The sequence below is a fragment of the Ostrea edulis genome, chromosome 6, assembly GCF_947568905.1.
Source record: "Ostrea edulis chromosome 6, xbOstEdul1.1, whole genome shotgun sequence".
In the NCBI taxonomy this organism is placed as follows: domain Eukaryota; kingdom Metazoa; phylum Mollusca; class Bivalvia; order Ostreida; family Ostreidae; genus Ostrea; species Ostrea edulis.
Genome location: NC_079169.1, coordinates 26,063,422 through 26,081,698, shown reverse-complemented (window position 1 = coordinate 26,081,698; position 18,277 = coordinate 26,063,422). Strand labels below are relative to the sequence as shown.

Below are 18,277 nucleotides of genomic sequence, written 5' to 3'. Positions count from 1 at the left end.
TATGAAATTATTTCTTTTCTTGGCAAAGCGTTTTCAGATTTGCGATTAGGAGAAAGTTCAAAACTTTATTAGGCATAGCAATATTTGCATGAAATAACATCTTAAATTTCATCAGAGGGGATATACGGACCACATATACACGTACAGCTTTAACCAGTGGCGGATTTAGAGGGGGCGCCCCCTAAAATTTTCAAATTTAAGGTAAATTGCGGTATCTTGTTTCGGAAAATGTACTAAACGATAAAAGAAGCAATAATTTCGTCCACTCTCGGAGAAATAAATGACAAAATCCTTTGATTTCTTGAATTACTTTATTGGGAGAACCTAATTTTTTCCAAAAAACCCTTAAAATTTGGGTGGTTTTATTAATTTCACCTTATTAAAATGATAGAAAATAGTACAAATGACATTATTGGAGAAATATTTCAAGCGCCATAAAATCTGTAAAATCCAGGAGCTTCCGAGGGCTTCGCCCCCTGGACCCCCACCAGGGCTTCGACCTGGACCCAGCACCTCATAAAGTGGCGCCCCCCGTAACCACAATTCCTTGATCTGCCCCTGTTAACGATAACAACGACGGGCACTTCAACATCAGATACAGCTTGTTTCTGTGTATAGTCAGTTTTTAAATCGAGGCAGGCTACTGACAAACAACTTGATGGTGCAAGGGTTTTAACAATCTCGTTTAAAGTCAGCTTTTCGCAAACTCTATAGTCGTAATAATGATCGAATTTACCAGAACATCCTGTCACTGGGTCAAATCACAAATAACTCTATTTATGGTATCACAGAATACAGGCCCAAACGGGCTTATCCCTGTGTGACGTGTCTTATACCGATTGTTAGGCCGTGCTTGGCACACTGATTTTGACTACGGATTAATCTGTTTACCTATAGGGCTTACGGCAGGTGTGACCTGTCGACAGGGAATGCCTAGTGCTTCTTTTAGGCACCTGATCCCACCTTTGATATTTTCAACAGGTCTGTGTTTGCTCCACTCTTAATTTTGTATTCTTAAAAGGAGTTATGAGATTGATCACTGTTCGCTATCTTCACCTTTTCATTCAACCATTGTGCCAGTATCTCTGCTGGTGGACACTCTGTCCCCGAGGATACTTATCGCTCGATATGTATTCTTCCTTGAATATAAACAATAACTAGACAATTTTGGCTGACACGTCGCCCAGTATAGGAATGTGTCACTCTGTGGAGTCTGTAAGGGGCAAAGGCTCCAACAGAATGGTTGGTGTCCCTCAGATTATCTTTCGAAAGATCAAAGATCTGTCATATGTACAGTCGGTTTGGGATACAAATGAAAAGTCAAATACCAAAACCAGAGATTGCCATGTTTCATGAAAACACATATTTGATGATTCCTTTTCGTACCACATGTGGTCCATCTCAAAACAGTCTGTGAAAAATTGTGAAACCTGTAATATATTGATCACTAGTTCTTTAATTAATAATCTCACCGGACGTAGTTTCTGTCAATCTAACGTTTTCTACACAGTTAAGTGTAACCTTTGTGAGCTGATTTGTGTCGGGGGAAAGTAATGGGGTCATTTAATAAAAAAAATATCGTGACACAAGTTTCAAATCAATACTGGCCCTCGTGAACAAGGTAGGCCTAGAATGGTCTGGGGAATTGCAATGTTATAGAGAAGTTGATTACCACCATTATGGACATCTTTCATATAAAAGACCAAGTATACACGATGCCACACTTAATTAAATTTTACCTTGTGTCAAAAGACAATTAGGTCTGCATCATATTTGCACAAAACTTTACTCTGTTTCACTAAAAGTTTTGAATACGTTATTTGAAGAAGTCAAAGCAAGTCCATACTTGGATTTTTCAACACCAAGATACAGACTGAATTCTATGATAATGGATGTTGCACATCACAGGCTCTTTAAACCACTGCAGATTATGGATGATAATCCTACCGAATCGTGCCGCCAGTTCCTTAAACTTAAATTCAATAGTTAACAAAGGATAGATGTCGTCAACATAAACAACATTCTTTGTCATCAAAAAGTTCAGTCAAGTCTACATTCTGTATTTTCTATAAATACATTTCTACTATTGCATCCAAACTTTTTAATTACAAACGAACTTTACAGTGCTTATATATAGACCATCTTATACATAATCCACCTACGTGTTCTTGTTCTTTTAACTATAGTCCTGCTGGACTTGTCATTACTGGTGATGTCGATATAGTTGCCAATAGGGGCCTGAGATCACTTTATTTTATAAAAGGTCCTAAATTCATAGAACCCTGGTATTTTAATTGGCGACAGAACTTCGTCTCTATAATGAATTCTGTCGAAGATTATGAAAGACGATGGGATAAATATGAAAAAGAACTTGCCAGAAAGAATCAAAAAAGTATAAAAGAGGAATATTAAAACCCCGTGTACAAAAGTCCGTACTTCTGTGTTGTTAAGTAAACCAGAATCGATAAAAGAATTAGATAGGTTACAAGAGGAGTGTGTTTTGGTTCCAGCTGACAAAACACGCAACAACATTGTCATTGTATGTAAGGCTTATTACTACAACCGTATTTTAAACGAACTGGCATTAACTCCACCTTTGGTATTCGTACTTATACTTCAACTTCCCTTTCAAAAGATGAAATTCTTCAAACCCATGCTTCAGTTTTAAACACATCTAATACCACAGTCAATGGGACGTGTAAATATGAGTCACCGTACCTATACTGGATTCCTAAACTTCATAAAAACCCTTAACAAATCTACATAGCTGGATCCAATAAATGGTCTACCAAGCCTCTATCTTTGCTCCTCGCGATAATATTAACAGCTGTGAAGGAGACACTTCAGAGGTTTTGTGCTACAACATATGCCAGAAGTGGTGAAAATCAAATGGGGATTCTAAACACTTTCTAACGAACGTTTAGTAAACTTGAAATCACAAAACTTTTCTCAAATCAACATCAAAACGTCGGACTTTTCAACACTACACGACCACGATAAATTAGAATCGACTTTTGACATCAAGGCTTTTTGGCATCAAAGACAACTACTTCAGAAATCCAGAAATGTTGTTACTTTGTCAAACGTCACTCTGATTCTACGCACACGTACTCTGGAGTTGATGTCATAAAGGTGCTCAATGACAATACCGCTGTCGAGATCAGAACTAAATTCTTTTAAAAGTATGCTATCATGTTCATGTTGTAATCGCTCAAATTACTGCAACCCAATGATTTTTTGTTTGCGGTCTGTAAATTTTAAAAATTACCTCAGTATTCTGTCAAATTACAATATCATTGTTCGGAGGGAGGTTTCTCAGAGAAAAAATGCCCTGTAAAGTATGTATATCAACAATGGTCAAAGAACTAGGTGATCAAATGTTTATTATGACGTCATTAGTTATGACACTATGAAAATGACATGGGGGTTGGGTGAATATTGTATTTCTAGGGTAGCTATTTAAAGCATGATGAAAGTTTTCATTAGACATGCTTTTTACAAACTTGAATCTGCATTATGTCAGGAAGCTGTCTTGTAATTGTAAACTTTTCTGGACAAGTGGTTCTTGAGAAGATTTTTAAAGATTCCCATGTAATTCTTTGTTTCCCTATTGTGGCTCATCCTACCCCTGGTGGCTGTGATGTTAACAAACTTGAATCTGCACTACATAAGGAAGCTTTCAAGTGAAAGTAAACTTTTCTGGCCCAGTGGTTCTTGGGATTTCTCCTATGTATTTGTATGTAAAACTTTGACCCCCTATAGTGGCCTCACCCTACCCCTGGAGACCGTGGTTTTAACAATTTGAATCTGCACTATGTCAGGAGGCTTTCATGTAAATGTAAACTTTTTTTTAGCTCAGTTGTTCTTGAGAAGATTTTCCCTATATCTTAGCATGTAAAATTTTGATACCCTGCAGGGGTCCCACCCTACCCCTAGGGACCATTGTTTTAACCAACTTTAAACTGCACTATATCAGGTGGCTTTCATGAAAATCTCAGCTTTTCTGACCCAATGGTTCTCGAGAAGATTCTTTAATGACTCCTTCCTATTTTTGAGATTATCTCCCATTTGAAGGGGAAATCGCCTTCATTTGAACAAACTTGAATTCCCTTCACCCATGGATGATTTGTACCAAATTTGGTTGAAATTGGTTTATTAGTTCTGGAGCAGATGATATTCCTATATACATGTATGAGCATGTAGAACTTTTGATCCCCCATTGTAGCCCCACCCTACCCTCACAGGCCAGATCTGAACAAACTTGAACCTACTCCATACCAGTAAGCTTTCAGGTAAATCTCCACTCTTATGGCACAGTAGTTCTTGAAAAAAGATTTTTAAAGATCGTCCCTATACATGTATACTCGCAAGTAAAAATTTGATCTTCTATTGTGGCTCCACCCATTACCCCCCCCCCCCCCCCCCCCCCCACACACACACACACACTATATCAAGATCCTTTCATGCAAATTTCAGCTTTACTGGCCCAGTGATTTTTGAGAAGATTCTTAAGGTAGTACTCTACATCGTCATAATAGCTGACTTCCTTTAAAAACATGGATGAAAAAAATCGATATCAGCAATATTTGACTTTTCCTTTTCCATTTAAATACCTACCCCAGTAGGTGAACACTGACTGCTGAACTGTAGGTCGCAGGTTCAAGTACAGCAGGGGTTTTAAATTTTTTTTCGATTACCTTCTACTAAAACTATTTTTTGACAAAATAAATTTGAAAATTTTCAACTTCAAAATATTGTTGTACATATCCTCTACTTTTCATCTACATCAAATTCTCTGGTGTAGCATACATCCTTAAAGACCCAAATTTAGGTTAACACCCCCAAATTTTACCTGTATCTTGATCAATGGTAGCTAGGCTGCCTGTCAATCAAACTTTTAACAACAGATCTCAGGTGGAGTGAAATCTGCAGAAACTGTGGCCTGGAGCCACCCCAGAGGTGTTTTGATTACAATAACAGCCACTACTTAGAGGCATTTTTTAGATCTTGATGGAGCCCAGTATACCCGAGTTTTGATAGCATTGACCTGTCCACAACTTTTTTTTTTAAAAAAGACCCCTGAACAATGCAATGCAATTATATAATTGCATTCTCTCTATATATATATTTATATATATATTATTACACATTGTCAATCAGAAATTAAACAATATAATTTGCACATTAATTTCTAAAACTTGTAACTTATTGAAATAATCTATATTCTCAATTTATGTTAGCTCTATATTTATAAAACAAATTATTAATCAAGTCAATGATTGAGAGTAAGAGAGAGAGAGAGAAAGAGGGGTTGGGTGTAGACTATTTGTCAACCAACCATTATACAATCACTATGAACACAGAAACTCTGCAAACGGCCCCGAGACACGTCCTGTGTATATCAAAAGTATACACTACCCCTGATCTCTTGGGTAGTGTCTCTAATTTATATATAATTCATCAATGGTCATCAATTAATAACAAAACAAATGAAATTGGGTTTTTTTATTTTTTTATCTCATATTCATTATTATTTTAGAGTCCATTGTCAAGGATGAAGATCTGATCAGTGAGAAAGACAATGACATTTCATCTCCTGAATGGAGATTAAGAACCAACAGGCACTTTTACATGATCCGATAACCAGAGCTCATATATACACACACAATGACATGATGAACAATAGGTGAATGTGTCTACGTATGACTAATTCTGTATGGATAAAACAGTCCAATGATAATGTAAAACAATGCCCTCTTGTTCAGAATTTCAAAATAAAACTGAAAAATTCTTTAACTTAAAACAACTGTTCGAGAATACACAATTATATTCTTTATCCTACGTCACCGCCAACATCATTCATATCCCTATATCCATGTCATTTTACAGTTTGTCTGTCATTTCTGTTATCCGTATGAAGCTCCATCAGGACTTGGATTTTTTTGTTATGTTTCCTACAGCTGGTATGACTGTAGATTTGGTCCCGGTAGCAGACACTGTAAGGGAAGCAACTGCTGTCGGATTGACTACTCCAGGTCGGCTTCCTGTCACTTGAGGCAAGGAGTCCCATTTACTCTTTCTCTTTTTCTCATCTGAAAGAAGAATATTTAAACTGTATGGAGAAAAAAATATATCAGAATTCACTTTCTCATATTCATCCGAGCTACAGAATCCACGTACTACGGTAGCAGTTAAATTCAGTGTGTACACTTTTCCATAATATCCAGGAAACATGAATGTTTGATTGGCTAAGCTATTTTATTCACTTTCCAAGGGTACACGTTTGCCCTGTTGTCACACATTAAAAATGCACATTCCTAAGTAGGGTCTCAGAACTCCAATCCAAGAATTGCTTGTTCATATCATATACTCTGACATTTATGAAACTTTACGCAGTTTTAGTTCTATACATTTTTTTTTTAAAAAAATTCATCTGACATTGAAGTACATTGGTAAAGTGTAAGACCTTAAATTCTTGAATATTTATTATGAAGTAGGTGGACTCAATCTCAGCTGAAGAATTTTTTTTTCAAAGTGACAATCATTTCATAAAATTAACACTGTCTTTGAGAAATCCATGGATAATATAGGAAATGAAACAAGAAATTCATATCTCAAAATGTATTTTGAAAAAATAAGCTCAGTTGAAACTGAATCACATGTTTCAGTACCCCGGGGGATGTACAACCGTTGATCCAAAGTGTTCTCCTCCTAGTAGTTGTTTCAATATTATATGGCTACCCTATTCAATGCTCATCATAAAATTTAAAAGGACTTTATCAAACAGCTTGCAAGAGATTACCAATGTGTGACACAGAGGCATTCAAATCTTAAATCTGTTACTTTTATCTAAAATCATACCTATAAAATTTGTTTTTTCAGTTTTATCATTAAATATCTTTAATTCTTTTTCTTTTTTGGTTGCAATACTGAATGATAATTGGTTTTTGTTTTTTTTTTGTATTCCTAGAAGCATTATAATGTCAAATAAATCTCATGATTTATGCTGATCAACTATAAATGTGTTTGCATATTTCAACTTTCTACAAGATTGAAATCAACATGTAAGAAATTTTTGCAACCCATTGATATTGTACTGGTAAACAGTATAAAATAAAAATATGAACTAAATTTTCAAAAGTTTGCAATCTCGTGAAATTATATAAAAATACAAGCCTTGCAAACAAATTTTGAACTACAGTAAGTATATCAAACTATAAACAAATAATCAATGAATGAATTTTAAAAATTTAGTTGGAGATTTAGAATGAGACATTACCAGGTCCTGCATCTGAACTCAACTTCTTTGTCCCCGTCACAAACTCAATCTAAAATCAAAAGGAACAATACACATTTACTACATGTATCACAAATATCATAGTGCCATGTAGAATCACAAACATAATATTACAAGGTAGAATACATCTGATGGTTTTGAAACCAATAATTTTAATTCTGAAGAATTTAAACATGCAATTTACCATAGATGGATATATAAGTTTCATTTCCTCCACCAAGAGACAAATACATACTTAAATCTAACTACTGTCCAATGTACCTTTTGATAGTACCAACAAAGGCTATTCACATTAACAAATGGAAGACTGGTTTCCAAAAATTAGAAAGTTTACTTTTGTTCTATCTTTTCTTTCCTTTTCTCTTTTCTCCATTTCTGTTTTCTGTGCCTTGTCTGTAATTAGTGAGATCAGTTGATGATTCATTATGCATGTCAGTTTCATATTCAGCGAAATACATTTGAAGGATTACATACACAGTATTCAGTGGACTGACGATGTCGTGTTACTTAGGAAATCAATTTCATTTTTGAAAATACACGAGGGTATAAACTGTGTGACGCTTCACGTCAGCGTACTTTGTGAAGCTATTAGTGGTTCATGAAATGTATGCGGACGTGAAGCGTCACAGTTCATACTGTATGATATTTTTTAAAATGACATTTATTTCTTATAATTACATTCTACTTTCAGCTCTGTGGGAATTCCCAGCCATTAAATACATAAAATACTATATTCATATGAATTCCCAGCCATTAAATACAGCAAATACTATATTCATCTGAATTCCCAGCAATTAAATACATCAAATACTATATTCATCTGAATTCATAATAGCATTTTTACAACTGTAATGTGTTGATGAGGAAATGGCTATCATTACAATTTGTAGAGATATCAAAAGCAAAAGCATTGTAAATGTAAATACATTGTACAGATATGATGGGACTCGTATCATATCAGCAAACAATGATGTAGGAAACCTAGTTTTAACTTTTAAATGGCAATTGGCAATCATCCACAAAATTACATGCCCATCCAAGGATAAACCTTTGGCAATCCAAAAGCCCCATACAATGTAGGATTACCAAGAGTACAAGTTCCATAGGAGGATCCTGGGAACAAACTCTATAGGAGAACCAGGAATACAAGCTCCATGAATTTAGACTTACTGCTAACCCTAGTGAAGGAGAAACACCAACATTAAAGGGAACTTACCCTGGGCATCGTAATACGATTCATATCAACATTAAAGGAACTGGTTCATGGGTTTTTTAAAAAAGTTTTTTTCATTTTTTATGTTAAACATTGAAAATATAACACATTTAAAGTTGACAACCAAAATTTGGATCTTCATAAAAGGATAAGGGCAATATTTTAGTCTTATATCTGTTATGTAAACAAGGCTCGAGCCTTGGATATGTTCATATAATAGACAAAATAGTAAAATGTTAATTTTGTAATTTAAAGTATCATAATTTTGCACAGACACAAATTTTTAAAACTTTTAAATGGCACATTTTACCTGAAGAATACTTCCAATGTGATATATATCATAAACTTAGATCAATAACCATACATTTTCAAAACTTTGTAAACAATATTATACCCAAATCTTCATTTACACAACAAATAATAAACTCTCTATACTGAGCTTCTGTCATAAAGTATAACCTTAATTTTTTGTAAAATCCTTTAAACACAATAGAGAGCAACAAAATTTTGGCAAAAATCATATAGCAATCCCTCTAATTAAGGAAACATACCCAAAGCATCATGCTAATTAAAAGTATTACACCAAGATTCTTAATAACTCATGTGGAGCTTACCCAGAGCATCAGAGGAAGATTTCTAACAACTCATGTGGAACTTACCCAGAGCATCATAGTAAGATTCTTAACAACACATGTGAAACTTACCCAGAGCATCATAGTAAGATTCTTAACAACACATGTGAAACTTACCCAGAGCATCATAGTAAGATTCTTAACAACACATGTGTAACTGAGTAAGATTCTTAACACATGTGGAACTTACCAGAGCATCATAGTAAGATTTCTAACACATGTGAAACTTACCCAGAGCATCATAGTATGATTCTTTTCCCCAAAGAGAAGGATCAAAAATATCCTGCAAAATGGAAAAACAATAACACACATTATAAAAGTACAAAGCTTCAAATATTGCCTCCATAGATTCTATATCTGCCCATTTCATCCACATACAAAATGATTAAATATGAAACTGGGTAGATTCAAATTTCTTCATCGATCCTTGTAGCAAAAACTATCTTTGGGCAACTTAATAATAGGTTGAAATTGTTTGGCAATGCATCTGGATGAAAAGCTTTCTGTTCACCATAAAAAAATAAAAAATATGTGACTACGAACTTTAACATGCCTGGGGAATCATGAAACTTGTCAAACATTTCTCACAAAGAAAATGAAGTTGGTTTGCCAAGTACACTAATGTCAACAATCTAATTCAGTCCTAACACAAAATTCATTGTTTGATCAGCATTCATCAAACCTCGTTATATTATATAAATTGTTCAGCATTCATCAATCCTCTCATTATATTGTATAAAATGTTCAGCATTCATCAATCCTCTCGTAATATTGTATGAAATGTTCAGCATTCATCAATCCTCTCGTTATATTGTATAAAATGTTCAGCATTCATCAATCCTCTCGTTATATTGTATAAAATGTTCAGCATTCATCAATCCTCGTTATATTGTATAAAATGTTCAGCATTGTTTCTGTCCCACATGACAGCCACAGATGACATCATAATACAGATTTTCAGAATGTTGCTAAAACAAATTCACTCTTCGATACACAGAACCTATATTCTTGAGTTGATATACATGTACATTATGTAAATAATGGCAGATGTTTTGAAAATGAATTTAACCATATTACGCAATATAAAATGGAACATATATTCATGAGGTATTACTATTATAAAGTTCCTTCAAGGGACTGGTTCACGTTTTTCGGAAAAAAATTATTTTCATTTTTGATGTTAAAAATATAACTCATTTAATGTTGACAACCAATATTTGGATCTTTAGAATGCAAGGATAAGAGTGCTATTTAACTTCAATTCTGTGTTATGTAAACAAAGACTAGAGTCTTTTTTATGTAAGCAAACAAACCAGTGAAATGTTAATTTTGTAATTTAAAGTATCTTGATTTTGTACAGTCACAAATTTTAACTTTTAAATGACACATTTTACCTATAAAGTATACTTGAGATGTGATATATAAAATAAACTTGGATCAATATCCATTTATTTTGAAAACTTCGTAAACAATAACACACCTCAATCTTTGTTTTCAAAACACAAAATAAACTCTCTATAATGAGCTTCTGTCATGATATATAACCTTAACTTTTTGGAAAACCTTCTGAACATTAGACTATAGATTTCAATCATATAAAATGAAAAACAAAATTTGGGGGGAAAGGTGAATCAGTCCCTTTAAGTTTATAAACACAGATTACTTACTGGTGGGTAATTGGTTCCCTTTTCATCTATTCCACAGTATTCTATTAATTTCTCATATATACTGAAAAACAAGATGTGTTTGTGAAACACAAATGCCCCCGATAATGGCCAATTCCGAAGATGGCCAAGGTCACAAGGGCAAATATCTTGGTACCAGTAGAAAGATCTTGTCAAAAGAAATGCTCATGTACAATATGAAAGCTCCAATATTTACCATTTAGAAGTTATGACCAATGTAAAAAAAAAATTAAAAGTAGGTCAAATGTCAAGGTCAAAAGGTTCAATACCAACGGAAAGGTCTTGTAACAAGGAATACTCATGTGAAATATCAAAGCTCTATCTCTTACTGTTCAAAAGTTATTTGCAAGGTTAAAGTTTTCAAAAAGTAGGTCATACTCCAAGGTCACGGGGTCAAAAATGTTGGTACCCACGGAAAGGTCTTGCCACAAGGAATACTCATGTGAAATATCAAAGCTCTATCACTTACTTTTCAAAAGTTTTTAGCAAGGTTAAAGTTTCAGACAGAATGACAGACAGGACAAAAACAATATGCCCCCTGATCTTCGATCTCGGGGGCATAAAAAGCAATATCAAACAATTTTGGCAATGAAATAAACTATATCTGGGAAAAATGAATTTGAAGCAATCTATCCTCAAGTCCAGTGTGTACATAATGACACAAGAAATTGTACAAGATAAATAGGTATTGTGTATACTTTTGAAAGTTCTACAATCTATGAAGAAACATAGATAGAAACATGGTTACATATTGAACATCATTCTATGTACCTGGGATTGCGATAATTTTTCTTCTGCTTGATGTTATTATTCATATAGTTCCAACCTAATCCTTGATTTTGCACTTTGTCATACAATTTGGTAATTTTTTCCTGAAATGGATAAGCAAAATTTAAATGAAAACCTTTTTAATCAACCTTCATGGTTATAAGTATAAGGCATGACACTGTATTAAATGCACAGAGTTTACAAACTCATTCTCCACATACATGAATGACCTGAACATGAATGACAATGCTGAACTAAAGTCTTAGTAAATTCTAAAGATTACAGGAAACACTTCTAGTATACTGGTCCCCAAAATATGACCTTAAAATAAATGCCATCGAAGACGTTTTAGTAAATATATACGATTGTGTGAATGATTGGTAAAATCATTAAAATAGCAAGAAATAGCAAAATCATGCCCAAATTTGAATTCCTTGTGTAAAATGAAGGTTTCCAAATCTGTATTTATAAAATGTTTTTTAAATTCAAAATAAAAAAAGAATGCAAAAATATGTACAGTTTATGTTCCAAAATAAATACAATCTGTTAATGAGGAAATTGTTATGTGTGCGTTATTTTCAGTGATTCTCGTGAATATTCACATAAAACACATTACTGATGCTGATGTAAGCAAATTGAAATTAACTGAGTAGGGATTGAGAAAGGATATCACATATTTCTATTTTACATTAAATATATTTGCCAGTATGGCATTGGAAGAAATATACTTTTCATGAAAAGATAAACTGCAGTGCTCTGGTGGATCATATTCTTGTGGTATCTGAGTGGTGGATCATATTCTTGTGGTATCTGAGTGGTGGAAATGCTAATTTCCAACACAGTAGTGATTTTAATATCCATTGCATAAAAATTACACATGTTCTGCACATCACTCGAATGCCATATTTGTTTTTTTGGTGTGTAAAATCTGAACTGAAATCTAGAATTTGTAACCAAGTCGAATGGTACCGAAATTTTCGGTGCACCATACAGCCCTAATTTTATTTCCTTCATTGCAATAAATCACATTATACCCTACATAAATGTTTTCATTTTATTTGATAATTTATTTGAATTTGTTAAAGCTGCTTGATATTCCATAAATTTAATCTTATTGGAAAAAGACAGGTCTGGTAAAAACTTGATTGGTCTGGTAAAATTTGTATTTTCACCAAACCGTTTGTCCTGTAAAAATTATAGACTTTCCTGTGTAGACTGCTGTGGGCGTGTGTCTGTTGTGGGTGTGTGTCTGTTGCTGTGGGTGTGTGTCTGTTGCTGTGGGTGTGTGTCTGTTGTGGGTGTGTGTCTGTTGTTGTGGGTGTGTGTCTGTTGCTGTGGGTGGGTGTCTGTTGTGGGTGTGTGTCTGTTGTGGGTATGTGTCTACTTTGGGTATGTTCCCGTTGTGGGTGTGTGTCTGTTGCTGTGGGTGTGTCTGTTGTAGGTATGTGTCTCCTTTGCTGTAGGTAGGTGTCCCGCTGTGGGTGGCTGCTACATGTGCATGTTTGTCAAGACTATCCTTCTGTGAGGTCATCCCCTTAGTTTTCATTTAGGCATATTTTTTTTTAGAATTTATGACTAATAGTACCTGAAGGGCTTTTGAGCACTTTCCTGGAGGTTCTGGGGGCAATTCTATTTCATCAGCTGTTTTGTTCTGAACACTGCGGGAGAGGGATGCTGTAACATAGATTATAGGAATGAGAAAAGTCTAGATATTTTGAAACAAGTACCTAATCTATGAAGTATATGAGCATTATAACATTGACTCTAACCAACAGTCACACAACAGTTTTCTCTATTTCTATTTAGTAATCCTGAGAGAAAAGTCAAGCATTCTGTCTTGTCTATCTTTTAAATAAATGTTGACATAATATACAAGTTTCGCACTAGATCTTAGACATCTTTACTTACAAGCATTCTGTCTTGTCCATCTTTTAAATAAATGTTGACATAATATACAAGTTTTGTGACTAGATCTTAGACATCTTTACTTACAAGCTTGATTTGAATCCAGTGGGTCATCATGCTTCACATCATTCTGCAAAACAAACACAATTGTCATGAATCCTATATTTGTACACCTGCAAGTAATCTTCGTTTTTACAAAGCTGAGCTCCTAATCCAAAATCTACTCTATTTAGCGGTTAAGATATGTTTACATGTATAGGCATAAGAATTGATATTATTTGCATCATTCATGATTACCATGTGTTTGAATACCAATATATCATTCAGAGTTTGTGAAAACAATAAATATATATCATTACTAGTCTACAGTCTGATGATCCATGTTTGCCATCGAGAAGTGATCCAGTTCTTCAGATCAAGTTACTATAGCAATGATAAATGTATTATATACCCCCTTATGTACTTTTAAAATCCATGTCTATAAGATTATAAATGTACACCAAATTATCAAAAACACAAACATACAGTGAAATTATTTCTATGTATGCAGTTTTGTTTGTGATGAGGTTGATCATTTTCCACAAAAAGCGTGAGTTATAACTGGATTGTGATGTCATCAGTTTCAGAGAGACATGATTCAGATCACCAGTGAGGAGATCCAGAAAGTCAGATCACACTCAGTGAATTTTACAGTGTCAAAACACAGAGTATGGATGAGTACAGTCAACTCTCGATAAACCGCCACCTTTTGTTCTTATGAAATTATGGCATTATAACGAATTTGGCGATGAATTGAATTACTGCCATCTTGAAGAAATAGAGTTACCATTCTTTTATATGTAAGAGTTATCTTTCCTCTATTTACAATACTTATGTAAGTGAGCGATCCTTTGCTGCTAAGATGTCGCCCACTGTCCTTCTTTTTATATAGCCTTTCCCAATAAAACAGAAAAACGATTTGCAATATCCTGATGGGTACATTTTTGATGATTTTCTTGGTACGTAATGATTTGCTTTTTCTCATCAAAATATAACAGGACCCTCTTTTGTGACGAAGCCATAGCTAAATTGAAATGTGTTTCTTCCATGTATAAACAACTTGACTACAGTTCATCTGGAGTATTTTTCTTGTTTATTCAATACAACAATTACTGGGATCCTTCTGTCCAGGTGTACTCTGGAGATTGATAATGACCAATTTACTGCTTCACTGACCATGTGCACCCATGGTGGTTTATCAAGATAATTAACACTTTAAAATAGACTTTTGTAATGAAAACACTGGCAAATGGTGATAGCGAATTTGGCGTTTTAACAAGAGTTTTAAGTAACAGGAAAAATGTTCCTAGAAAAATGCGGCATTATAACGAAAATGGCGATGAATTGAGTGGCGATAATTCTCGAGTTACCTGTATATAATAAAGAAGTATATAAAGACTAATTTTTTTAAACAGGGATTCTACAGCAAATGATTACATGAAGAGTTGGAGCTTGGAATGCACAGCAGTCTGATAATATGGATCATATTATTGCACAGGTATCGTAATACATTGCTTATATAAATGAATGTTCATCAGCTGCTACAGAATTCCTGAATTTTGTGAGACAGAAATTTAGTAAATCTATAGGTATGAGGGGGGGGGGAGGGGGGGGGGGGGGAGGGCCCATCACCAAGCATCACTTCAACAGGTCTGGTATACCAAGGAATTGAAAACTGTAAGCATTTACTATTTTAGATGCAGAAAAACCAAATCTTTTTATTTTCTGTTGCACAAAGCAAACTCTCCACATAATATAGATCCACCACTGCTTCAGTTGTATTATGACATAAAAATGAAGGTTGTAGCATCACACATTTGTTGTCTTACCCCAGCTATGATTGATATATTTTGTACACTTTGTTATACATTCGTTTAATGTATGCTTTGCATTAATTGTGTATGGAACCACAAGACCATCCTGAAACTGAAATAATCTGTATATGTTTGTAATCTCAGAAAAACAAGATATGACCTAGCGAGATTAAAGAGAAGGACAGTCGTAAAGTTGTTGGGTTTTTTTTTCACTAAACATATGCGAGTGTAAACTTGAATTTTCTCTGTCCTAATCTTTAGAGCATGCTTGCTTTAATGGTGCCTCAAGATGCAAAACCCCTTTATTTTTGTGTCAAAAACTTGTCCATTTTTTTCACACCTCTAATTTGATGTCTTGAGAGGTATAAAACATTTAATTATCTGTTGTGTATGTAAAGTGAAATAAACACTAGTGGCAGGGTACCAGGACTACTCACACACAGAGACACAATGGCACATGAACCAAGTTCTCCTGTCAATTTTTCTTGTCATCACAATTTTAATTTTAGGTCTTCAGACATGAAGCCCTTGATAAGTGAAATAATAATAGGATTAGTCATGCTCCAATGCACAGACACACAAGGGAAACTAGACCATATGGTCCTGTAATTTTATTTTCACACCTGTTAATTGCTATCCTTGGGGATGTGGAGCTGTTAATTATCTGTCACAGTCACCTTGAGTGACCTGCAGAACTTGAGTATTCCCTTAAAGTGGTAAATAAATTGGAAAATAAAACATCCCAGGAGGGTTCTGTTGTATAAACATCCATGGCTTTTGTATTATGGAGGATATGAAAACAATAGAAACATGGGCCAATTATAAAAATAAAGTTCTACATTCACTACTTACATCAACAATAATAGCCTCAGACCCCTTATCTTCAATCTCCTCACTAGAGTCTGAATTGTCATCACTCTCTTCTTCCTCTTCATCAGCATCTGGACCATAAGAAACAAGTCTTGTGGCTGAAAAAATTAATAATAATCTTTCTTGAAAGCTGACAAGTTGAAAAATGTCATCCTCTCAACAAAATTAATTAAATAGGAGATAAACTGTTGTTTCAGTTGTAAAATTCTATAGTTGTTTTCAGTTTTTTAAAAAATTATTTTTAGTAAAAAAGAACATTGCAAACCCTATGAAATAACCACCATATTACAAAATTCTTGTAATTTACACAATAATAGAGGTGAAAATGAAGTTATTTAGTGCTCTCTCATAGAGATCGGTAATTGGGATGCCCCATTTTGATGATGACATAAGTTTATTGAGTTTCATGTGTCCTTAAAATTAATGTCTTAATCATTTTGTTAACTCATGCATGTGCCCTAAATTCATGACTGATTCTCCACCATCAACCTACATGTAAATGTGCCCGTTTTAGAGCTGGCATTCTACCCTTGCTAAATAATAGAAAATAAATAGAATTGGGGTACTAATGTAACATAGATAGTTGTATATGCTGCGGGTCAAATCCAGGACCTCTGGCATGACAGTCCACTGAGTCCAGTGCTCCAACCATTAAGCTAACCTGTTAGGCAGAGCTAGTAGTAAGGCCATATATCTAAGATAACCAAACTGCCCCCCTCTAGAATGAGCAACGTTCTGACTCTCCCGGGGTGCCAGATGTCTCCTAGAGTGTCGAGGTCCCGGGTTCGATCCTCAGCTAAAACAACACAGACTCTGTTACAGTAAAAGTGAATAATAACACAATATCCAAGACATCTGTCCACGCGCATATGCCCGTGTAATCTAAGAGTTGTACATACGTTTCCTTTTCAAAGGAGGTTTTGCGAGAAGAGTGAGAGGTGATCCTGAAGTTTCGTCCTCAAACAGGGGTCTGGATGGCGGTCTTGAACTATGGGCGGATGATTCCCTGTCGCCCTCTTCCTCGTCGGAAATATTATCCACTGCCGAAGGAACATTTGGACTATTTTCTTCATCCGATTGCTCTTCATACATCTCAACGAGTGACGCCATACCTGTGCTTGCACTGTCTACTCTTTCCATAGCGAAGAAGGTAAAAATCACAGATCATCAAGTTTAGTGGACCATTGAGTCAGTGGCCAAATCTCAACTAAACCTAAAACTGTAAACAACACAAAAACGTTGATCGCTGTGAAACGGAAGCTTTAGCGAAAACGTGGAGCTCAATCCCGATCCTATTAAAACATCGGTATGTCGATAAAAGGGGGGGGGGGGGGGGGAGAGAAGAAAGAAGGGGGGGGGGAGAGAAGAAAAAGAACAATTCAAATGAAAATTAATGTGATTTATAAGCGAGAGGTTAGTCCTGAAATTCCATTATTTGGTTCCTTTAACTTTATTGTTCCACTATGATTCGATGCTACTATATAATCAAAGTACTGAGAATCGCTAGGCCTGGCTGTATGGATATACAAGTTATGATAGTAATATTAACATATCAAAACAAAATTTCAATAATTTGCTGCAGTTGCTAAGTAAAGGAAAGATTAAAACATTGAAAGTTTGAAACACTTTTCTAAACAATTATAAATGCATGCTATACTAGTATTTAAGATGGGGATTTCCCTATGAAATATTTTTCATGAAATGGAAAAATGAAAATGTTTTATAGTAATCCATATTGTTGTTCGATTTAGTTTGATCCTTATTGTAAAAATGATTTATAACGTAATGGGACTGTTAAATTTTAATGAAGTGAACGCATTTTGCAGTGACATACATATTATGCATAATTCGTTTGCTGGAATAAATTACAAACTCGTTTTGATATGTGAAGAGTTAACCTTTTTATTGAATGACATCTAAGAAGAAGAGTATTTGGTTTTTCCTCAACACAATGTTACCACACAATACCACTCAGAGAAACATTAAAAACCATTACCCCAATAAAATTATCATTCCTCTGATAAAATGTTAGAAATATGTCTCATCATTTCATC

General features: G+C 34.5%; 1 protein-coding gene across 1 annotated transcript; it reads right to left on the bottom strand.

Annotated features, from left to right (window-relative positions):
• Positions 1-5,490: 5,490 nt before the first annotated feature.
• On the bottom strand, positions 5,491-17,505 carry LOC125647576 (SAP30-binding protein-like). Its single transcript, XM_048874302.2, has 10 exons — positions 17,123-17,505; positions 16,206-16,321; positions 13,588-13,630; positions 13,181-13,269; positions 11,599-11,699; positions 10,810-10,870; positions 9,374-9,425; positions 7,632-7,690; positions 7,280-7,328; positions 5,491-6,092 (listed from the first exon to the last, which is right to left on the bottom strand). Exons 1-10 carry the CDS (start codon positions 17,361-17,363, stop codon positions 5,926-5,928), a joined length of 978 nt encoding a protein of 325 aa, XP_048730259.2. The 5' UTR covers positions 17,364-17,505; the 3' UTR covers positions 5,491-5,925.
• Positions 17,506-18,277: the final 772 nt, after the last annotated feature.

Coding starts and splice junctions, on each gene's coding strand:
- LOC125647576 (XM_048874302.2), bottom strand. CDS start 17,363: ATGGAAAGAGTAGACAGTGCAAGCACAGGTATGGCGTCACTCGTTGAG. Junction 10,871..11,598: donor AAAAATTATCGCAATCCCAG/GTACATAGAATG, acceptor CTTGTTTTTCAG/TATATATGAGAAATTAATAG. Junction 9,426..10,809: donor AGGGAACCAATTACCCACCA/GTAAGTAATCTG, acceptor TCCATTTTGCAG/GATATTTTTGATCCTTCTCT.